Source organism: Mastigoproctus giganteus, chromosome 11 (assembly GCF_048544385.1).
Source record: "Mastigoproctus giganteus isolate SK-2022 chromosome 11, ASM4854438v1, whole genome shotgun sequence".
NCBI lineage: Eukaryota > Metazoa > Arthropoda > Arachnida > Uropygi > Thelyphonidae > Mastigoproctus > Mastigoproctus giganteus.
The window spans coordinates 168,915,288-168,940,612 of record NC_143585.1 but is presented as its reverse complement, the minus strand read 5'-3'; the positions used below and the strand labels follow the sequence as shown (position 1 = coordinate 168,940,612).

The 25,325-nt window shown below is 39.2% G+C and overlaps 1 protein-coding gene across 5 annotated transcripts in view; it reads left to right on the top strand.

Annotated features, from left to right (window-relative positions):
* LOC150078563 (catenin delta-2-like) overlaps positions 1 to 25,325 on the top strand; it is a 666,545-nt gene that overhangs the window by 276,626 nt on the left and 364,594 nt on the right. For all 5 annotated transcript variants that reach the window (XR_016547633.1, XM_090385058.1, XM_090385056.1 and 2 more), the window contains exons 7-8: positions 5,764 to 6,141; positions 21,098 to 21,370. Coding sequence is in view for 4 of the 5 variants with exons in the window: in XM_090385058.1 (XP_090241184.1) it covers positions 5,764 to 6,141; positions 21,098 to 21,370 (651 nt within the window). In the remaining variant the exon portion in view is untranslated. The remainder of the gene's footprint in view (positions 1 to 5,763; positions 6,142 to 21,097; positions 21,371 to 25,325) is intronic.

Here is a 25,325-nt window from a genome sequence, read left to right as displayed (position 1 = left end):
CACCTTTTTATATAATCTGCAATTGACATGTTGAGATAGGATAAAATGGTAGTTGAGTTTAAAATTCGGAATTAATTAAGCTATGCTATTAATTTGAGCCAACCATTTACTATAAATGAATTGCATAAAGCCTTAGCTAAATCAAAGCAAAGTGCAGGAGGTCTGAATAGAATCCACTATTAAATGATTAATAGTGGATTCTCACTGAAAATTATGCATTCTCTTGTTGCTGTATAATAAATATATCTTGAGGACACATATCCAGACTCTTAGCGGCATTCGTTTGTGCTGGCATTTCCAAAACCAGGGAAGGGGCACTCAAATCCTTATAATCATTGCACTCACTAAGTGTCTTGGTAAAACTTAAGAAAAAATGGTGAACGATCAGTTAACATGGTTTCTTGACTCTCACATTATCTGTAGTCCAAGCCAATACGGTTTTCAAAAAACAGATCAACAACAGTTATAATGACAAAAGCCAAAGCAAACATATGCAATGCCTTTCTGAAATGAACACCTTGTTATGATATGCCTTGACGTTGAAAAGGCTTTCGATACTACGTGGAGAGATGATATCCTCCATGGATTGCACAAATTAGGACTGTGAGGCAATCTACCAAAGTTCCTCCATAAATTCATATATAAAAGAACTTTCCAAGTCTGCTACCATAATATCTGTCTCAAACATACAATAAAGAACAGGGGGTACCCCAAGGCTCAGTCCTTAGTGCAACTCTTTTCACTATCAAAATCAATCCTATCAGAGAAGTAATTCCAAAAACTGTATAAACATATCTATATGCCGATGATATAGACTATATCTATATTTCATGCCACTCACAGAATATGCACACAATCGAGAGACAGCAGCAATGTACTATAAACGAAATAGTCCTGATCCATCTATAATGGATATCAACTCCTCTTGGTACAAAAGACAGCAGCAATATACTTTCATTTTCTGTAGAAAATGAAAGGTGCATTTCAGCTTTCAAATCATGTGCAAAGGAACCATTATGCCTTGAACACATTATTGGAGAAAAATCAGACGTAAATGAATTCTTTACGTACCTCAGTCTAATAAACCCTACCAGCCGTATCTAATATGCCAACGTCAGTAACAGCATAACCTAAAATAACAAAATCTGAACAGGCAAAATATAGCCGAAGCAGCTTTTGCATCATAAAACCACAAACAACAACCGTGAATTGATAGATTTTGAAAGAGATTATGAGTAGCAAAAATATCAACACATACAGATAGTGGATGATTTACTTATGATTTAGGCTATCAGGAGAATGGAGGGTTCAAATTGGGACTGTAGAGTCCATTTTCAGCAGTACAGTGGGACTGAACCTTCTTGTGGTTCAGTCTCACTTGTGGTGTCCTAAGTATAAGAATGAATGACCATAATGCCTGTCCTGATAAGAAACAGTGGCCTGCATGGCGCCAGGAACACAAGGGGATCATTTCAGATTTTCAGAAGGTGCACTGATTCAGTGTTACAATAAATCAGTAGACATTACAGTTTGTCTTCAAACCTCTCTCTCTCTCTCTAAATGATGGAAATGCGTAATAATCAACGGTTGAAACAAAAGCAAACAGATTAGAGTGGTTAGTAGACTCTATTGTTGGTTACGTTGGCTTGAAGGGGGTAATGAGCACTGGAAAGTATGCTAACCTCTTATTATTATCCAGACAGTGACACCTAAGCACATCTGGCACGAAGTCCATAAAATTAGGACATGTTACACACTACATTGAGCTTAGAACATAATTGATGTGCAATTGCTGACCAACTGCAATTGCAAACAAATTAGGGGAGACATTTGCTCAAGTGTCTGCCCAAAAATCTAGTCCCCCCCCCCCGCGTTTCTATTCTTCATGCAAAAAGTCTGAAAAACAGCAGTTGAAGTCTACTTCAAATAACTGTGAGGACTACAACCAAACTTTTGCAGAATGGGAAATGAAAGTGGCTCTCTCTCTCTCTCTCTCTCTCTCTCTCTCTCTCTCTCTCTCTCTCTCTCTCTCTCTCTCTCTCTCTCTCTATCTATCTATCTATCCTAGATGAGTGCCATCAGGCCAGAAGACACTCATTGTGAGATGATTAAATATCTTTCATCTGAATATGTGGATTGGCTGCTTTGTCTGTGCAACATAATCTATCTTAAAGACCAGTTTCCAGGCTTCTGACATAAGGAAATTGTGCTTGCCTTCCCTTAGCCAGGAAAGCATCCAAAAAATTACCATCCCATTGCTCTGACAAACTTTTGCAGGATCCTTGAAAGGATGGCCAATACTGCCTCATGTGCTATTTAGAAGCAAATGACCTCTTTTTCAAAGTATATTGCATTCGGCTTCTGAAGAATCATGCCAACACTTGACCAGTTAATAAGACTGGAAATGATAATTTCAGATGCTTTCCTCAAACTCAAGCACCTGGTGTCAGTTTTATTTCTTATAGGTATGACATAGCATATGACATGGCACAGAGATTTCGAATTGTAAAAGATATCTATAATCTTGATCTTATGGTCATCTAGCACTTTTATTAAAATTAAATCTTGACCTCCCCTCAACATGCACACCTGTACGTGGTGAGGGGCCTCCCAGTGATGCTGCTCATCATCACAGCTGTTTGCTGTGAACTGCGACCCATGGAAACTCGGAAAGAGGAATCTTTGTGGTTGAGGGGACCCAGCTCCAACACACCATTTTATCCCTCCTCTGCTTCGAGAAGATGGGTGATCTTGGATGGATCAGCCTGGAGAAATCAGCTAGTGGGTTTGCCTGCAAAAGTGAACCATGCCAATGGCATGCCTGGGTAGCCCTGGCAGTCATAAATTACCCCGGCCAGCAATAGATGCATTCGGGAATTCTTTTACAAAGAATTCCTGGGCTCCCCACCCATCACAAAGTCCTTTTGGACTTTGTGATGGGTGGGGAGCCCAGGACTGAACCAAATTTTAAAAAACTATGAATCATGATAATATTTCTTCAGGGACTCTAACGTCCCTATCTGATCCCCAGTGTTGTCCCTATCTGAAATAAAAAGAGGATCTAGGCAATGCCAACCCAGCAAAGAGACACCGAACTTGAAGTACTCTAAGATGCTATACCAAGTTTCCTAATCATCAAAAACTGTGAAACCTTTGGGAAAATGCCACTCTTCTTTGCACAGGAGGGTTTAGAGGGATTAGCAGGTTCCCCAAAATCAGTTTATAGGCTCTGTTATGGGAATCTCTTAATTGAAATCAAATATGACAGGCACTCTAAGAAACATCAGTCAGAAGAATGCCAATTACTGCACACAGAACATTATATTTATCAAGAGGTATCATCTCAGATGAGACAACCCCAAAACTGTTGAGGCTTACATGTATGCAGATGACCTCACCATCTCTTGCCAGTCACAAAGCACGAATATCATTAAGCTCTAGCTTGCTATAAACAGAACAGAATTGAATTCTGGACCTCCCGCAATAGATGTCAAAAGCTGAGTGGTGGTAGATTTTTATCTACCACCACTCACTTCAGTAAGCAATGTGCTCATCTGCATCCGCATCCTCAAGTACAGCTGTACAGTAATCCGATCCTGCTAGTAAACAGTATCAGATTTCTAGGCCTGATATTAGATAGCAAGCTAAATTTCCAAGCACATGTTACTCATCTACAAACTGATTGTCTAAAACAGTTGAACATACTTCGTTCAGTCTCATCCATGTCATAGGGAGCCATTCTGTACTCCTTACTTCACCTCTAGAAATCTGTGATCCTTTCATGCTTAGATTATGGTTGTCCAGTATATGACTCAGTTAGGAGAAGTACATTAGAATGGTTAACACACTCCAGCACAGTGCTCTGAGGACTGCCCTGGGAGCTTTCAGGACTTTTCTAGTCCAGAGCTTGTACGTTTAAAGCGAATGATTGCTGTCTTGCTATGCAGCTAAGATCCAGAGTCTCTCATCACATCCTTGTTTTAAGTATTTGTATAATACCTGTCGGGATTTTTTTTATGATAGTAAGCCAAATGAAAATCACCTGCAGCACTCTGACTAAGAGAAATTCTTCAAACTTGGAATATTGACTTAAGTAAAATTTCTGAGGATAAGACTCTCTCTCTTCCACTCTGGAGGTATGCTCCAACTTCCTTCTCATGATGATTACTTTCACCAATGGGGGAAGAACATTTTATCTTCCTCCAATATCAGACAGTTGCGTGCAGCTCACACTACCCTGAACTCCAATGCTTGTTTAATATACACAGACTGATTGAAAACTGACAATTTTTTCAATCAGTCTGTGCTGCGGCAGTTGCCACTTACTGCTTCATTACTGGCTGAATGCAGTATCTTTACTGCAAAAGTGTATGCTATAAAGTTAGCATTTGACCAGATTGTTGAATTTTCCATTTTACATGCTCTAATCTACACTGACTCTCTCAGTGCAATCTTTGCCATAAAGGAGGATTTCTCATCCTACACTGAAAGCCATTCACTGTCAATGCAGCGAATCCAATCAATCTGTAACACTTTTGTCGGATCCCAGAACATTCTGGAACACCAGGAAATGAGATTGCTGATCTTGCTGCTAAACAACCTATTCCCACACTCTCACAACAACATCAGGTTCCTTATATGGATTACAAGCCTATAATTCGCAAGGAATGTTATCATAACTGGTTACAGATCTGGCAAAGTAATTCCACCAATAAACTTTACCAAATAAAACAAGATCCAAAGTTGTGGCTCTTTGGGTTCCGATGTAATGGATGAAAAGTGCTATAGTCAAGACTGAGAATTGGACACACTCATCTTACATGCCTATTTTCATTATTGGAGAAAATCTACCCCAGTGCACATCCTGTCACACTCAGCAAACGATCCGTCACTTTCTGATAAACTGTCCACTTTACTTATCCACTCTAGCACCTTCCAGTCATTATGCAGAGATTGAAGCTCAGAGTTTATCCACTATCCACGGAAATCAAGCCAACATAGAACTCTTAATATACTTGAAGAGTTCTGGCCTATATCCATCAATATAATTAAAGATCTATAATATATTAAATATATATATTATATTATATTAAATAAACTATGACAGACACAATTTGTCCTCAAGTAGCCATTGTGTCGTAAAACATTATATCAGTAACAACTAACATTATAAATGATGTATGAAACCTCAGCATCCTCTGTTTCTGGGTGGTACCAAATTTATTTTAGCTGTTTTATATCAGTATTTGTTGTTCTAACCAGGAGTCCATACTCACTCATTTTATCCACAATACTCCTAATGTGTGTACACTGTTCAGACTGCATTCTTGTGATGTTTACTGCTCTAATATTCTCTTAAGGAATGAAAGTTTGTTGCCATAGCATTAGCTGCCCCCTTCATCTTAAACATTGCTGTTGTCAGCATGTATTTCAAATATCAGAAGGCTCTAGCTTTTTAAGTCTTGTACATGAACTTTTGATGTATGTGCAAGCACAACTTTCAGCATGATCTTCAGATAAATGTCTTTATTACCCTTCCTCCCCCACAACTTGCAGTTTCCTCTGGACACTTAAGGCCTTAATGATATTGGCAAAGACCTTTGCACAAATTTTGTTTAAATGTATTTCATCTCTACAAAATAGTTTTCTTCTGTGGCTTATATACCATCAAAAAAATTCTTATAGTTAATTTATGATTATTGCCATATGACATATCTTTGTGGAAATCATCATTCTAACTTATTATTTTCATTTTAAATCTAGGTAGGCCTCCAAGTCCAGCAGGTCAGGCACCTCCAATTGGTTATCCATCGGATTATGGTTCATATAGAACGGTATCTCCCAGTTCAGGACAAAATTATGAAATATATCAGTCCCATCCCAGCCAAGGCTATCCAGAATATGAGTATCGGGAATATCCTGTGAGACCCCCATCACCACCTTCTGTTGCATCCGAATCACCTCAGCCTCATAGAGCAATGCCTCAGGTTCCTCATGTTGGAGAAGCAGATTATAACCATAGACCTACTGCCTATGAAGATTTAGATCCATCAATAATGCCATCAAGGACAGAATACCAGGAAAGGTATCCTCCTACATCTGTAGCACCCCCACCCCCACCACCTCCAGTTGATCGATATGGTAATTTTAATTAGTACATGGATTATAAGTTTTTTCAGAGTGTATTTTAAAATGGATTAAAATTTTTTAATTTCTAACTGTATAAAGCATTTGTTTTATATATAAAAAATGATAGAATAAAACATTTAATAAATGAGAAAGAAGTGATGTAAAATTTTGCTTATTGGCAAAAATAAAGATGTCCAAAATGAAAAATATCCAATTGTTAATAACTGACTCAGTTGGAGCCATAAGTATTTCTTTTTTAAAAAGTTGCAATTAGTAAAATTATGATTTTTCAGATTTTTTCTATGCAGAATGAAAAATTAAATAAAATAAATTTCCCAAAATTTTTGCAATAAATTACAATTTCTATATGCATTTTAAGATAAAAATAATTTTATTTCACCCATCTGTGTCTCCCTATAATATTTCTCGGCTAAGGTAAAGAAAGCCAACACAAGAACGACGAGAAACGTCAGATAACTTACACGGAAAATTAGTTTCCCGACACCAGACTCTAGCGCTGCTTATCGTTATCGGTCTGGAGCCGAAATCGAGAAGGATGTATTGATTGACAGGTAGGTGTGGCAAACGATGAAATGATTGGTGGAAGGCACGACAGACAAGCTATTGTGTAGTCATTGGTTGGCATTATAATGTGTATTTATGAGCAAAGAAGTTTATAATAGTTTTGTGATGAATGGTAAACAGGTAATAGCAGTGATGAATCTTTTAAAGGAAAATAAAACGTTGGTTGATTTTTTGATGAAAACAAAATTAATAAAAGTTTCATTCTGTTCATTTTTATGTTCTTCATTATTGAAATCATCAGATTTTTGGAGTTCATGAGTGTTTCAACTATATTGTTGATTTAGGTTTGGTTAAGCAAAAAGTAAACGGTTTCTTTATTTTTCGTTATATTTCGTAACCTGACCTTAAATGGTAGATTAGGAAATAATAGGAAAAGAAAGAAAGATTCTTTATATATATATATAAGAAAAGAAAGAAAGATTCTTTATATTTATATATATATATATATATATATATATATATATATATATATATAGGAAAAGAAAGAAAGATTCTTTATATATATATATATATATATATATATATATATAAGGCAGAATGCACTGGTTCCACAGGAACTAGTAGTTGTTGGTGACTCTATTGTCAGGGAAATGGGGAACATGCTATATAAAAAGGATAGGTGGAACAGGACCAGGGTATGTCTGCTAGGGGCTAAGGTTAATGATGTTGTAGAGTGGGTATCATCTTTTAAGGGCACAAAAGGTGATATTGTTGTACACGTTGGCACTAACGATATTAAGAGCAGGAGACTGGCAGAATTACTTAACAAGTGCAGGTCACTGTTGAAAAAAAGCCGTGAATTAGGGTTGAATTTGAAAGTGTCTGCAATTCTGCCCAGACACAATAGGAGGGAGTATATGATGAGAGCCTTGTTGATCGATTAGGCCCTCGAAAGATTGTGCAAGGCTCAAGGGGTAGAAGTTTTTTCAGCCTGGTCTGTACTTGTTAATAGGAGACACTGCTTCTACAGGGATGGAATACACTTAAATAGAAAGGGTGCAAGAATATTTGCTGATGCTGTCGAGGCAGTGTTAGGTGGGTCGGAAAACTGCTAGTTTGGGGGGGTACACGGATTAATAGATTAACAGTAGCCACTGGCAGAGGTTAAAGTGATTCTTGCACTGCTTCTATTGGAATGAGCAGTAGCCTGGAAAACAAAATGCAGTGTATTTCAGAGATTGCTGGAGTCATTGTGGTACAAGTAAACACATAGGTTGTGTTAGGGTAGCTAAGAATAGGAACAGGTGCATGTATACTTGCATGTACACCAATGCTGGGAGTTTGGTAAATAAATTTGATGAATTTGAGGTATTGTTCAAAACATCAAAGGCAGATATTGTTTGGATATCAGAGACTTGGTGTCACACAGATATAAGGAATGCAGAACTGGAATTTGGGGAGTACAATGTGTACAGTAAAGATAGAGAGGATAGGAAGGGAGGAGGGGTTATGCTATTAGTTAAGAAACACAAAAAATCCAGGGAAGTGAAGCCAGTCGACATCTCTGGACAGTGCAGTGTCGAATCAGTTTGGTGTGACATAAGCATCAGGAGATCAAAATTGAGAGTAGGAGTGTGTTATAGGCCTAATGACTCTGATGATTATAATAAGAAACTGTAGGGGTAAATAGAGTGGGCCAGTAAATCAGAGAGTCTTATAATGGGAGATTTTAATTTCCCAGATATTAACTAGAATTTTTCAGTTGGTTACTCACACAGTAGAAAGGCTTTTGTGGATTTATTGGATGATTACAAAGGAGATTAGGCAGATTATGAGAAATCCTTTGCAAAGGATGCAACGAAAAACAACAAAGAGTTCTTTACCTAGGTAAACTCTAGAAGGAAAGGAATGAATCAGATTGGTCCACTGGATATTGATGGTTCAACTGTTGATGATCCTGCTCAGTTGGCTAACAAACTAAATGAGTATTAGTATTTTGGTAAATACTCATTTAGTTCATGGGTCTACATTCACCCATCAGGAGTTATTCATGGAGGTGAATGCCTGAGGTGAGTTCAACTCTGGCAGTAAGCTAGATGATTTTGTAATAACTGAGAGGAAAGTGGACGAGAAAGTGTTGAGGATAAACATAAAAAATGCACCTGGGGTGGATGGGATCTATCCAGTTATATTAAAGGAGGCAGCAAAGGAAGTAAGCAAACTCTTTGCCATAATTATGAGAGCGTCTTTGGACTCAGGGGGAGGTACACATGGACTGGAGATGGGCACCCAATTCACAAAGGAGGATCAAAGGGCAACACACGTAATTATAGACCTGTTAGTTTAACTTCTGTTCCAGGAAAATTAATGGAGGCACTGGTTATAGAAGCACTGCAGGATCATCTAGAAGACTTCAGTTATAGCTTGGACACAGCATGGTTTTGTTAAGGAAAAGTCTTGCCTGACCAATTTGATTGGATACTATGATGTCGTCACAAAGGAACTGGCTTCAGGGAATAACTTTGATATCATATATTTGGATCTTAGAAAGGCTTCTGAAACTGTTGCACATGGAAGACTGCTGAACAAATTGGGGTGTGTGGCATTGGAGGCAAATTACTGCTATGGATAAAGGGGTGGTTGAGTGGGAGAAGACAGATTGTAGTAATCAGTGGACACTGCTCATCGTGAACTAATGTTATTAGTGGAGTCCCTCAGGGTTCAGTGTTGGGTCCATTGTTATTTTCTGTATTTATAAATGATATTGATGATGATCAAGCTTGCAGACGATACGAAGGTTGGCAGGGTTGTTAAGGACACTAATGACTGTATGCTGCTGCAACAGGATCTAGAAAAGTGAGCAGATGGGCTGAGAGGTGGCAAATGAATTTTAATATTGACAAATGTAAAGTACTACATATGGGAATCAGTAACTCCACAGTGACGTATCAAATCTGTGGTACTACACTGATAGTGGTGGAGAATGAAAAAAGGACCTGGGGGTAATTGCGCAGGCAGATATGAAATTTTTTGAGCAGTGCAGATGGGCTGCAAGAGTAGCTCACAATGTCTTGTCAGTGATATACAGGAATTTGTTTAGCAGGGATAAGGAGGTGATTATGCCCTTGTATAAGGCAATGGTCAGGCCACACGTGAGTACTATATACAGGTCTGGAGGACCTGTATATAGTACTCACTATATACAGGTCAGAGTGAATGGAACAAAAGGTTGTTCTTACGAAGAAAGGCTTAAATTTTGCAAATTACAGTGTCTGGAGAGTAGCACCTGTGACGTGATCTGATTGATGTGTATAAAACCTTGAATGGTTTGAGCATGCTTAATGCTGATGGGATCCTGAGAGGGCATAAATTGAAATTAAGGAAAGACAGATGTAGAATAGATGCGCAGAAGTTTGCCTTTAGCCAGCGGGTAGTTGGTTGGTGGAACCGACTTCCATCCTTTGTTGTGGAAGTTGATAACCTAAATAAATTTAAGCCTGAGCAGGACTGGTATTTGGAATGAATGGAGAGTTGAAATGGGAGCGGTTTTTTTTTGGCTGATGCTGCAGAAGCTTGCTTTCTTGCATCATATGCCTCTACTAATACTAATGCTAATATATATATATATATATATAAAGAATCTTTCCTTCTTTTCCTATTATTTCTTAACCTACCGTTTAAGGTCAGGTTACAAAATATAATGAAAAATAAAGAAACCTTTTCCCGTAACCAAACTAAATCATCAATATAGTTAAAACACTCATGAATTCCAAAAATCTGATTTCAATAATGAAGAACGTAATAATGAACAGAATGAAACTTTTATTAATTTTGTTTTCATTAAAAAAAGCTTCAATTTTCTTTAAAAGATTCATCACTGCTATTATATCTTATCAGGAGGCAAGAAAAACGGTGAAAACTATAAATACAAATAAACTGACTACGGTCAGAAGGTAGCAGGGAGATGTTCCATTAGAATTCAGACCCAAAATGACCATACCACCAAACGAGTCATTCACTCCCATCACATGCTATCTGCTAAGTTCAATAAAACCCACACAAAAGGAACAAACAGCTGCCACTCCTATATGTACCTCCTAATGCTCCACTAGTACTGTATTTCACTTAGTGCTGTATTTCAGATGATTTAACAACGTTGAAATCATCTGAAATACAGCACTAAGTACGTATAATATAATATTTTTGACTTTTAGCTAACCTGTTGGTTGATTGCACTACTGGCTGTTCTCTTTCCATAATAAAAAGCATAACCTCCTATTGTTTATATATATATATATATATATATATATATATATGTGTAAAGAATCTTTCTTTCTTTTCCTATTATTTCCTAACCTACCATTTAAGGTTTGCTTACGAAAAATAAAGAAACCTCTTCCTTTTTTCTTAACCAAACCTAAATCAACAATATAGTTAAAACACTCATGAACTCCAAAAATCTGGTTTCAATAATGAAGAACAAAAAAATGAACAGAATGAAACTTTATTAATTAAGTTTTCATCAAAAAATCAACCAACGTTTTATTTTCCTTCAAAAGATTCATCGTTGCTATTACCTGTTTACCGTTCATCACAAAACTATTATGCACCGTTCTTTGCTCATAAATACACATTATAATGCCAACCAATGGCTACACAGTAGCTTGTCGTCTGCCGTGCCTACCACCAATCATTTAATCGTTTGCCACGCCTACCTGTCAATCAATACATCCTTCTCGATTTCAGCTCCAGACTGATAACACCTACCGTCTGTTTACCAAGCAAGCAGCGCCTACCGGGCTAGCCGAGTGGGTAAAGTACCTGCCCGGCAACCCAAAGGTCGCGGGTTCAATTCCCGCCTCGGGCTTGGATCAAAGTACTGCAAAAACCTTGGGAGGTGCAATATGGCCACAGAAGCCGATGCGCCAATAACTACCAAATCAAAAAAAAAAAAAAAAAAAAAAAAAAGCAAGCAGCTCTAGAGTCTGGTTGCGGGAAACTAATTTTCTCTGTAAGTTATCTGACGTTTCTCGTCATTCTCGTGTTGGCTTTCTTTACCTTATCCGAGAAATATTATAGGGAGACACAGACAGGGAGAAACAAAATTATTTTTATCTTAAAATGCATATAGAAATTGTAATTGATTGCAAAAATTTTGGGCAATTTATTTAATTTAATTTTCCATTCTGCATAGAAAATATCTGAATTACTAATTGCAACTTTTTTAAAAAGAAATACTTATGGCTCCAACTGAATCAGTTATTTTCCCCATAAGTTATCCGACCTTTCTCGTCGTTCTCGTGTTGGCTTTCTTTACCCTTGCCTATTTCTCCCCATCTGTGTCTCCCTGTAATTTATATGTGTCCCATGCATTTTCTTCTTTGCTTCAAGTCTCATTAGTTCATCTGCCATCCATTTAGGCCAAAATCTAGAACAGTATTTCTTAGTTGGTATGGACAGCCTAGTAGCTGTGAAGATTAATTTCTAGAATGCTTCCCATTTAGACCAGTTAATGAAGTGGTAAAGCATATTACGGACACTGTCTGTAATATGCTTTACCACTTCATTAACTTGGTAAAGCATATTACCACTTGGTAAAGCATATTACAGACACTGTCTGAGCAACGGCAATTACAATTTCAAAGGTGTCAACTCAGTTTCCACCATTTCCAAAACCATGGTGGAATACTAAATGCACATCAGCAAGAAAGGCTCAAAACAAGGCATTGGGGATATTTTGTCGTCATTACCCCACCACAGATAGCTTATTAGCCTTCAAACGTGCACATGCCAAACATCTACATATGGGAAACAGCAACCCCAGAGCAACGTATCAACTCTGTGGTACTACGCTGACAGTGGTAGAGAATGAAAAGGACCTGGAGGTAATTGTGCAGGCCGATATGAAGTTCTCTGAGCAGTGCAGAAGGGCTGCAAGAGTAGCTCATGGTGTCTTATCAATGATATACAGGAATTTTTCTAGCAGGGATAGGGAGTTGATTATTCCCTTGTATAAGGCAATGGTCAGGTCTCACCTTGAGTACTGTATACAGGTCTGGAGGCCTCATTTCAAGAAGGATGTAGAGCTGCTGGAACGAGTACAGAGAAGGGCAACAAGGTTAGTGAACAGAACGAAGGGTTGCTCTTACGAAGAAAGGCTTAAGTTTTGCAAATTACAGTGTCTGGAGACTAGGCACCGGCGAGGTGATCTGATAGAGGTGTACAAAGCCTTGAATGGTTTGAGCATGCTCAATGCTGATGGGATACTGCCTCTTGCTCAGAATAATCACCTGAGAGGGCATAAATTCAAATTGAGGAAAGACAGATGTAGGATAGATGTGCGGAAATTTGCCTTTAGCCAGCAGGTAGTTGGTTGGTGGAACAGACTTCCATCCCTTGTTGTGGAAGTTGATAGCCTAAATAAATTTAAGGCTCGCTGGACAGGTATTTCGAACGAATGGAGGGATGAAGTGGAAGGGTTTTTTTTTGGCTGATGCTGCATAAGCTTGCTTTCTTGTGTCATATGCCTCTGCTAATGCTAATGTTACATTAGACATCAGAGTCAGAAAGAATCTTGGATTCACTTCACATCTCCCATTTTCCACACAGTGTCACCTAAGCTTGTCTGGGATAAAGTCCAGAAAATGAAGGGCAGATATGATGCACAAACTATTGATCCTAGAATATAATGGATGTACCACAGCAGATCCAACTGCAACTACGAACACTCTAGGGGAGTAATTTGTAAAAGAAGCTGCCGAATCATCCTATCCTCCTGAGCTTCTGGCCCTCAAACAAAAAGTGGAAGAGCAGTTTTTGAAATTGTCATCCAATAACTGTGAGGCATATAATCAGCCCTTCACAGAATGGAAAATGAAAGCAGCACCACCTCTATCCTATGCGAGTGCCATTGGGCCAGATGACATCCATTATGAAATGATTAAACATCTTTCATCTGAATCTATTGATTGTCTGCTGTCTCTGTACAACAGAATATATTTCGAAGATCAGTTTCTGGACTGCTGGCATAAGGGAATAGTTGTTGACTTTCCCAAGCCAGGAAAGGATGCGAAAATTCCGAAAAATTACCACCTCATTGCTCTGACAAGCTGCTCATGCACGATCCCGGAAAGGATGGTCAATGCCTGCCTTTTGTGGTGTCCAGAAACAAAAGGCCATCTTTCCAAGGTAGAATGTGGCTTCCGAAGGAATAGATCAACACTTGATCACTTAATAAGACTGGAAACATCTATTCGAGATGCTTTCATTAAACACGAGCATCTGATGTCGATGTTCTTTGATATGGAAAAAGCATATGATGCGGCTTGGAGGTTTGGAATCCTGAAAGATATCTACAATCTTGGTCTTAGGGGTCCACGTAGCCCTTTTCATTAAAAATTTTTTACTGAATCGATCATTCCAAGTTCGTGTGAGGTCCATTTTTTTTTTTTTTTTTTTTTTTTTACACTTTTAGCCAAGAGGAGGGAGTTACCCAAGGGTTAGTTCTAAGTGTTATGCTTTTTCCTATCAAAGTTAATTCTATTACTGAGCAACTTCCTCCAACTGAAAAAAGTGCCCTCTTTTTTGATGACTTTACCATCTTTTTACAGTCGTTTGTTGTTTGTTATTTGGTTTTTAAGAGCATTAGCGACTAAGGCCATATTGCTCCGGGATATGCGGTGGTCATTCCCTGAACTTTCCGCATCCTCTGTATTTGGTGGTGATGGGCTCGAACCCCGGTCTAATCAAGAAGCGTGTGCTACGCACTGCTGCTCTTTCCCACCTGGCTACGGAGGCGCCTCTTTTTACAGTCATGTAACATGAGAGTTATCGAAAGACAATTGCAGCATGCTGTTGACCGTGTTAAATCTTGGGCAATCAGTAACAGTTTTGGGTTCTCGACTCTCAACTGCATACACTTTTGTTGCAAACAGAACCTTCATCCTGAACCAGAATTCAGGCTCGGCAAAACATCATTCCAGTAGCATCAGAGACAAAATTCTTGGGGCTGATTTTCGAAAGTAAGTTGATTTTTTTACCCCACATCTGTCAACTGCACACAAAATGCACAAGGTCACTGAACCTGTTGTGTGCAATCTCATCCAATAACTGGGGAGCAGATCACTGCAATAAATTATTTCGTCTCTACCGTGCACTTGTCCGATCTGAATTAGATTATGGATCCCAAGTGTATGCATCTACGTACTTCGATGGTTAGACCCAGTTCACCACCAAGCTATCCACATTGCTACTGGAGCATTTCGAACATCCCCTGTCCACAGTTTATATGCCAAAGCAACTGTCGCTCTGACAAAAGCAGTTGTCACAATATATGCTTTTAAACTGAAATCCCTGCCAGACAATCCTATGTGGCGTGGCCATCCATTTTCGAGCCACGATGGGAAAATCTCTATAACGCCCATCGGACTTCCAACCGCCCCTTTGGTATTCGCATCCAAGAGCTGCTCAGAGAGCTTCAAATCACGGTAGGCAAGGTTGCCCAGTCACCAAGGCAACACTTTCCACCATGCAATCTCTCTTAACATCTGAGGAAAGTCATGCACCTCACCATCTGTCTACATACAACTCTATGCTGCTCATCGATCTACATACTCTGATTTCCTGCCCATCTTTACTGATGGCTCGAAATCCGAGTCATCTATGGGATCCGCTGCTGTATTCCCAGATAGCACGTTTTCTCAAAAAATTCCACAGGAGTGCCGTATATACACTGCAGAGTTGTACACTATTGAGCTAGCTAGCCTTGGACCATATTAAAACTGACAATTAACAAAGGTGCATAGTTTACACTGATTCTTTAAGTGCATTACAGGCCTTATCCATAATCAGATATAATTCCAATCCAATCCTGTCCAGCAGAAGTTGTTTACCCTTTGTGAATCTACATTTGATATCCACTTCTGCTGGATCCCACGCCACACTGGGATCAAGGGAAATGATTTAGAAGACTCTGTAGACAGATCAGCACAATCCCACAGCAATCACAGCCCACTAGTCCTTTATACAGACTATGGGCAAGTTAACAAGAAATGTATTACACACCCACAATCTCTGTCTTGATTTGACACAATCTCTGTCAAATCAAGCCTGTAATCCAAAGATGGCAGTCTAGTCTGTGCAGAAGTCATAAAGAGGAAGTTGTTCTGGCTTGCCTCCACATAGAATGTCCACGTTTTAGACATGAATGATGTATATCTTTTACAGCTTTTAATCATCTGACTGAGCCATATGACCACATGTCAGCTGTTTTTAATAATTTAAAACTGATAAACTTCTTTACATCTTTTTAACGTATACTCTTGTGTTAACATACACTGTGCTGCCACTTTATTAGGTACACCCCTGCTGGTGCACACAAATGGTTTGTCCAACAAGTTGCAAGTCACATAGCCACAGTTGTGGATATAAATGCAGCAGAACAACCTTTCTAGTATCAGTTAAGCGTACAAACTGTAGCAAGAATGGGAAAAAGGAGTGATCTAACGGATTTCGAATGTGACATGGTAGTAGGTGCTGGACAAAGCATCTCTGAAACTTCAGTTTTTAACTTTTTGCGCTCCACAGTTTCAAGGGTGTATCGAGAATGGTGCAACGAACAGAAAACATCCTCTCAACAGCACTCCTGTGAAAGAAAATCGCTTATTAGTGAGAAGGGTCAGAGGAGGATGGCTAGAATTGTGCAAGCAAATTGATGATTGATGGGCCACAATGTTGCACATCACGTCAGAATACAAACTCGGTGCGCAGAGCAAAATATCACAACGGACCACTGGTCGCACTTTGTCACGAATGGGCTACAACAGCCGACGGCCACATCGCATACCTTTGTTATCAATGAAGAACAAGAGAGCATGCCTACTGTGGGGACAGCAACACCAGCTGGGCTAGCGGGGATTGGAAAACAGTTGCTTGGTCTGACGAGTCAAAGTTCCTGGTGTATAATGTTGATGGAAGGCTCAGAATTTGGCGAAAACAACATGAATCCATGGCCCCGTCATGTCTGATGACTACTGTGCAAGGTGGTGGGGCAGTGTTATGCTGTGGGGAATGTTTTCTTGGCACACGTTGGGTCCATTGATACCCATAGATTCATCGTATCATGTTGACAGTTTATCCTCAGTCAGATGGTTACTTCCAGCAGGATAATGCACCTGTGCATAAAGCCCGAATCACTGGAATGGTTCCAGGAACATGACAATGACTTTTCTTTGCTGCAGTGGCCCGCTCAGTCCCTCGATCTCAATCCTATTGAACATCTTTGGGATGAGCTGGAAAGGGCTGTTCGCTGCAAGCCTACACCTCCATTGAATCTCAAGGAACTGCGTGATGCACTCATGTCTGCATGGTGCTCCATTCCTGCACAACTTTTTCAGCTTCTTGTTCAATCCATGCCAAAACGAATTCAGGCTGTTTTGAAGGCTAAAGGAGGCCAGCACGCTACTAGGTAGGTGTACCTAATAAAGTGGCAGCACAGTGTATACCGTTATTACCTTTTATATATATCGTGTATACTTTGTTGGCTGGTTTTATTCATAATTTTTGTACAAATATTTTTATGATATAGTGACCAGTATTCTCAGGTCACTAATCTTTTAACTTTTGTTTCTGTACTTTTAATATGTCTACTTATTTATCGTGGTTGGCACACTATAGCCTAGGCTGCTGTTGCACCTATAGCCTCAAAATCATATAAATTCAAAGCAAAACTTCCCATTTAGAATTTGCTGTTGGTAACACAATAAGTTGATCCCACTTACACAATTTTTGAGACCACTGTAGTCACCTCTACGAAAGCCCCTTGACGTGGGCACCTGTACATGGTGAGGGGACCTCCCAGCGATGATGTTGGTCCTCCAGGTTAGCATCACTGTGATCCAATGCCACAGCTTAATGTACATGCTAACATCAATGGAATCTGGTGTGTTTGCCTTGTGCTGTGACCCATGAAAATTCGGAAAGGGGAATCCTGGTGGTTGAGGGTCCCAGTTTCAATATACCACTTTGGCCCCTGCTTCGACAAGACGGGTAGTCCTGGAAGGCCTAGCTAGGATCATTCAGCCAGTAGGTTCACCTATGAGGGTCAATCGTGCTAAAGCTATGCCCCTACCCTCATGGTCTGAGTGACAGGATTCAGGTTGGTGGCGGTGTGGATATGGTGTCAGGGTAGCCCTGGCCTCCCACTCCCGAACGCATTGATTGCTTTCTGGGTAGTTGGCGTCCCATTGGGCTCAATGGTGGATGGGGAGCCCGGGCACTGAACAAATTAAACTCCATGAATCCTGATAAACTAATTTCTTCTGCGGCCCCAACCTGGTCCCTAACTGAAAATTTGACTGTAGACCAAGAGAATTTTACTTCTGCAAAAAGACAGAAAAAGGAGGTTATATTATTATTATTATTATTGCTCTTATATATTTCTCCCTGATTGGGGGTTCCACCTCATGACAGGTATTGCTACCAAGTACACAGGGTGGTTGTTGTAATGTCTGGTGGTACTGTTGGTCAAGGAACTCTCTATCCTACACGTGTTCAGGATTGCGATTTTCTGGAGTTCCTTGTACGTGTTCGCTAGGAGACCTATTGCTGCTAGGCTGTTATGTAGGGTCTTTGGCACCATACCTGTGGTTGACACAATGATTGAGATGGTCGTTACTTGTTGTATATATGCCACATCTCTTTGATCTCCTGTCTTAGGTTCGTGTACTTCCTGATTTTTTCCCTATGGGTTTTCTGCAGGTTGCCACTATGTCAGTCAGATAGATAGCATTTTCCTTCTTGTCCAGAAGGGTTATGTTCGGTATGTCGTGCGGGATTGTCTTATCCGTTATTATGGCACGGTCCCAGTACAGCTTGTGGGTTGGGGTCTCTAGTACTGCCTGGGGTTCGTACTTGTAGTACGAACCCCAGGCAGTACTAGAGACCCCAACTTGTAGTATGGTACACTTTCTTTGATCAACTGGTGTTGCCTTGCTAGCTTCTGATGTATTATCCTGGCTACCTGGTTGTTTCTATGTTATTATTATTATTAGCCATAAGGTGCAAGGAAGGCTGAGGCTTTCCTTGCACCTTTTGAGGCTTTCCTTGCACCCATGAATTTGAGCTACAATCGTAGCTGAAATCTATGGGTTAACTATGGTGTATTTACACCGATATTATATAGTTAATTATCAAAACCCATAAGGATTATGCCTAGTGCATTTAATTTTCCAAATACATTACCACCACACCCTTTTGGCATCTCTCATAATGTGGATATAACTTTGCAACTGAGATGGCTTGTTGTATTACCTGGGTACCTGCCCGCCCACTGATGACGAAGCCAAACAGCTTCGAAACGTCTGGGTGGTGATACCGCTGAAAATAAATAACAGTAGTCTTCTCTACTAGAGAAGCGTTATTTATTTGAAGTAATTCAATAGTAGCTATCTTGTTGTGAAGGCAACCACATTATGAGATACAATTAAAACGATGCCTTCTACGCTACAATCGTAGCTCAAATCTATGGGTTAACTATGGTGTATTTACACCGATATTATATAGTTAATTATCAAAACCCATAAGGATTATGCCTAGTGCATTTAATTTTCCAAATATAACTGAAGATAAGAAGTCATATAACGTAACTTGGAGATAATATTGAATACTGAAATACATATGTATAGTGTTATAACTGAATTGGGATATAAGTTTAGCGTTATATTTTGTATTGGAATTTTATTTGAAATTGAATAGAAATCATGACTCAGACCAGAGCAGCAAAGCAAAAGGCTCAAACTAATGGGAGTGCAGTGGCTCAAGGAAGAACTGGGGAGGGGTGCAGTTGTCCTCTGAATCGCAGCCTTTTGAAATGTGCTGCGTGATTGATGTTTGTGGAGCAATCAGGAACGGGACATGATATTGCCAATGGAGTTCCTCAGAGTTCAGTGTTGGGTCCATTGTTGTTTTCTGTATTTATAAATGATATTGAAGATGGTATATCAAGCTTAATGTCCAAGTTTGCAGACGATACAAAGGTTGTTAAGGACACTACTGATGCTATGCTGCTGCAACAGGATCTGGACAGGTTGAGCAGATGGGCTGAGAGGTGGCAAATGAAGTTTAACATTGACAAATGTAAAATACTACATAGGGGAAACAGTAACCCCAGAGTAACGTATCAACTCTGTGGTACTACATTGACAGTGGTAGAGAATGAAAAGGACCTGGGGGTAATTGTGCAGGCAGATATGAAGTTCTCTGAGCAGTGCAGATGGGCTACAAGAGTAGCTCATGGTGTCTTGTCAATGATATACAGGAATTTTTCTAGCAGGGATAAGGAGGTGATTATTCCCTTGTATAAGGCAATGGTCAGGCCACACCTTGAGTACTGTATACAGGTCTGAAAGTCTCATTTCAAGAAGGATGTAGAGCTGCTGGAACGAGTACAGAGAAGGGCAACAAGATTAGTGAATTGAACAAAGAGTTGCTCTTACGAATAAAGAGCTTAAGTTTTGCAAATTACAGTGTCTGGAGACTAGGCACTGGTGAGGTGATCTGATAGAGGTGTATAAAGCTTTGAATGGTTTGAGCATGCTCAATGCTGATGGGAATCTTCCTCTTGCTCAGAATAATCGCATGAGAGGGCATAAATTTAAATTGAGGAAAGACAGTTGTAGGATAGATGTGCGGAAGTTTGCCTTTAGCCAGCAGGTAGTTGATTTCTGGAACAAACTTCCATCTGTCGTAGAAGTTGATGGCTTAAACAGATTCAAGGCAGAACTAGACAAACATTTGGAAAGAGTGGATGGGTGAAATGAGAAGGGCGTATGTGTTTTTTTGGCTGAAGCTATATAAGCTTGCTTTCTTGCATCATGTGTCCTTGCTAATGCTATTTGATTTCATGTTTTTTTCATGAAATGAACAACATGAAAAGTACCCAGATGCTCACTGAAAATAGGGATAATATAAATTTCATGAAATGAATAGCATATGAGAAGTGCTAATTATTCTTGAAATTAAAAAATAATTTTTAAAAATTTGGTAAAAAATTAAACCTGGTATCCCCGTAATAATTCTTATAATCTGGTGTCCTTTGGGGAATTTTTGCCCTAGGCAGTGGTACATTATGGCATAATGTCCCATAGCATGTCTGGTTTCTGCAAGAAATCACTTTGACTACACAAATCACTGTGGGGAGGGAGAGAGACAGACTCCTCATGTTTATGGAGTACCCAGATGCTCACTGAAGATGGGATAATATAAATTTCCCCAAAGTGTCACGATTATAGTTTTCTCTAGTTAGTGATAGATGTATTTTCTGCAATTTCTGAACTACTGAGGAATTATCTTTTCTGTTAAAGTAGTAATAATTGAGGCATATAATTATGATCTTACTTAATATCTTAATTGGATCTTAATTTTATTTTATTCATTTGTAATCTAGGCCCTTATGGCTATTCAGGATCACAAATATCAGCAACATCACCAGGATATACACCATATGATACTGCACCCCAGGGATATCTTGATCGTCGACCTAGTTATGATGATCACCCTCAGACTCAGACTCCACATACTCGGCCACCTGCCCCTTATCTGCATCCTCCACGATCTGTTATAGAGGAAGAGGGAAATACAGTACCAGTAGGTGATGGTAAATACCCTCCACCAAGGCATCCACATTTAGCATCTGAACATGTAGAAGGAGAAGACAGAGGTAGATGGTCAATATTTATTTTATTATTATTTCTTTTTTTTATGCTGAACATTTGCTAAGTAATTCACAGGCATTTGTTTTTTTTTTTTTTTCTTATCTTATGGAGTTACAATTTTATACAGACAATAGTAATATAGCAAAAATTTACCGAGAGCTCTTTCAATTTAGAATTTTATCTTTCCACAGTTTGTTATAATTAAAATGTAAATATGGTAATCATAAGTGAATGTAACAACTTTGAAATTTTTTTTTCTGCAGAAAACTGGCTTATTCTACATAAAATAGTTCAAGCTATGAGCAAAGTGGTGTATAAGGTGCACTTTGATTTTGGAATTGATATGCTAGAAAGTGTTTCGTGTGAATTTGTGGTTGAGATTGGCCCCTACCCCCTACAACAATGCTATTAGGATTATACATTTATGCTTGCAATGCAATATGACTTTGATCTTTCAACCCTCACTGTTTTTCATTTATTGCTATATCCCAAATCATTAGGTGAGAGTGATGGCTTTTATGAAGCCATCCTTCACAGCTAATGCTTTGAGATAAAGGAAATGAAAAATCAAAAAGTTATACAAGCCAAATGCATCATGATCAGGAAAGATGGAAATCTTATTTCCACCCACAACATCACCCTGACATTTGGTATACCTATCTCACCATCTAGTGTCAAAGCCGGCTATCTGAACTGCTGGGTATGACCTTTTATTTCGAATCCTATAAGATGCCACAAGTGCCAAAATTTGGTCACTCACAAATGGCTTGTCGAAGAGATAGTCTGTCCAAACTGTGGATCAAAAGCACATATGCAAACAGACTACAATGCTAAAACATAGCACTGTCCAAATTGCAAAGGCCTATTCAGACTATTCCAAATCATATAAGATAGAACAGAAAGTCACTTACCCTGAGGCAAAGAAGCAAATTATGCTCAATGCACTCAAGAACACATATGCAACAGCACTGCAAAAATATCATTCAGTGGCAACAAAGACTAAAGTTTGAGTTCTCCCAACCATATCCATTGCAGATTGGGCCCAATCTATACTCTCATCATCAATGAAACAGACTCCTAAGAAGCAAAAGGTAGTAAACAGAGCTAACAATACTCCAGTCACAGTTCCAATAACTACATCACATAGACCATTAGATGTTACAAAACTGAAAACTGATTCAGTTCCAACTAAGAAGACAAACAATATCACATTAATTAACATGTATATTGATAACAGTGCTGACTCAGATGAGCCTAGATCTCCATATCATCTTCTGCTTGAAGATGATATGGACACTGGATGCCCAATCTTTCCAAAAAGAGAGAAGGTGAACCTTCATTGCCATAAACAGTCTTGGGATATAAAAAAAAAGAATCAGAATTATCCTCGTGTACTAAAACCAAATAATGCATTGTATCATGCAGTGGAACTGTAGAGGACTTCGAAGTAATATTGAGGATGCCAATCAACTAATTGGTCATTATCCTCCTGTTGGCATCTGCTTACAAGAGACAATTTTAACACTGTGTATCCCTTTCTCAGTTAAAAATTATATACTTTTTTAGGCACGACAGACCTGTTACAAATAATGGTCACGGAAGGGTAGCCATACTCCTAGATTCACGAGTACTTTGCAGACACATTCCTTTAAAAACCTTCATTGAAGCTGTTGCTATGCATATACCGATCGGTATTACTTTGACACTTATTTCTATCTACCTATCTCCAGGTTACCCCTATAAACTGCAGCCATTATCAACCCACTGCAGGATGGAAGCCTCCTCAACAATTCACGTTGAGGGAAATGGACCATAATCTGCCACGCTGGTCCAGTGTGGGTTGGCAGATCGACCATATTTAGCAGTCAGGGGCTTGAACCCCGGTCTACTCAAGGAGCGTGTGCTACTGCACTCCTGCTCCTGACCATTCATGAACTCTAAAAGCTTATTCTGCAGTTGCCAACCCCATTTTGTTTATTGGATGATTTGAATGGACACCATCCATTGTGGGATTCTCCCAGTGCAGATGGATGATGACAACTTATTGAAATGCTCATTGACAGACAAAACCTAACTATACTAAATACTGGCTCGCCAACTTACATCCGTCTACAGGATCAACCTCTGCAATAGATCTCTCATCTGCATTCAGTCCCTTTTTACTAGTATTGAGTGGATGGCCCTTGACGATCCGCTCAACAGTGATCACTTCACATTAATATGTAAAATTTAAACATAGCATTCTATAATCTCAGAAAACTACATAAAATGGAAATTTTCCAAAGCAGATTGGGCAGTGTACACCTCTCATGTGTCCTTTGATGATCAGACCATTGAAACCTGCCTATTGACACAGTTACTGATCACATTACAAAACAAATACTGACAACTCCATCTGCTGCAATTCCACAATCGCAGTCAACCATCCATAAAGCCATAAATTATTGGTGGAATGAAGAGTGAAAGAGTGCAAAGAAAAAAAGAAAACAAAACGATCATGGAATCTGTTTCTCAAACATCCTACCACTGTCAATCTTATAAGCTACAAGAGACTTTGAGCCAAGGCCCTCCATGTTAGGAAGAAAACTAAAAGAGACTCTTGGAATAAAAATATGCAAGAAATACTGACTAATAAAAATAAAACAGCTAACATCTTTCTCACAGTTTGCCTTGGCAACTATGGTCCATCATTTCAAAAAGATCAAACTTTTAGCTGAAAAATCCTAACTGAACAGAACCACATCTTCTTTACACTACAATCAAACTTACGATGTTTGAACTTGAAGAAGCCATATCTACCTCAAAATGATCTGAGACAATATTTAAATTCTATACAGTGTGACCAACTGATGATGTTACCAACAGCAAATTCAAAATGGGAAGCATTCAAAGAACTTATCTTGGAAGCTACTAGGCTTTACATACCAACTAAGAAATATTGTTCAAGGTTTAGGGCTAAATGGATGTCAGATGAACTAATGAGACATATGGCAGAGAAGAAAAATGCATGGGATACATATAAATTAACACGTGACACAGAAGCCTATGATAGATATAAGTTGATCTGTAACCAAGTTACAAGTTACAAAGGCAAGCCAAGGCAGGTTACGAGAAATCTTTGGCAAGGGATGCAAAGAAAAACAGCAAAGTGTTCTTTACTTATGTAAACTCTAGAAGGAAGGGGATGAATCAGATTGGTCCACTTGATATCGATGGTTTAACTGTAGATGATCCTGCTCAGGTAGCTAACAAACTAAATGAATATTTTGCATCGACATTCACACATGAGGAGGAGTTATTCAGCGAGGGGAATGCCAGAGGTGTATTCAACTCTGGCAGTAAGCTAGATAATCTTGTAATAACTGAGATTATAACTGAGATGTTATTACTTGTAATAACTGAGAGTAAAGTGGAGGAGAAATTGTTGAAGATAAACAGGCAGCAAAGGAAGTAAGCAAACCCTTAGCCATAATTATGAGAGCTTCCTTGGACTCAGAGGAAGTACCCATAGACTGGAGATGTGCAAATGTGACCCCAATTCACGAAGGAGGATCAAAAGCTGACACAAGTAATTATAGACCTGTGAGTTTAACTTCTGTTCCAGGAAAATTAATGGAGGCACTGGTTAAAGAAGCACTGCAGGATCGATAGGTGGAATAGGACCAGGGTATGTCTGCCAGGGGCAAAGGTTGATGACATTGTAGAGCGGATATCATCTTTTAAGGGCACAAAAGGTGATATAGTTGTACACGTTGGCACGAATGATATTAAGAGTAGGAGACCGGCGGAATTACTTAGCAAGTACAGGTCACTGCTGAAAAAAAGCCGTGAATTAGGGTTGAACTTGAAAGTGTCTGCAATTCTGCCCAGACACGATAGGAGGGAGTATATGATGAGAGCCTTGTCGATCAATTCGGCCCTGGAGGGATTGTGCAAGGCTCAAGGGGTAGAATTTTTTTC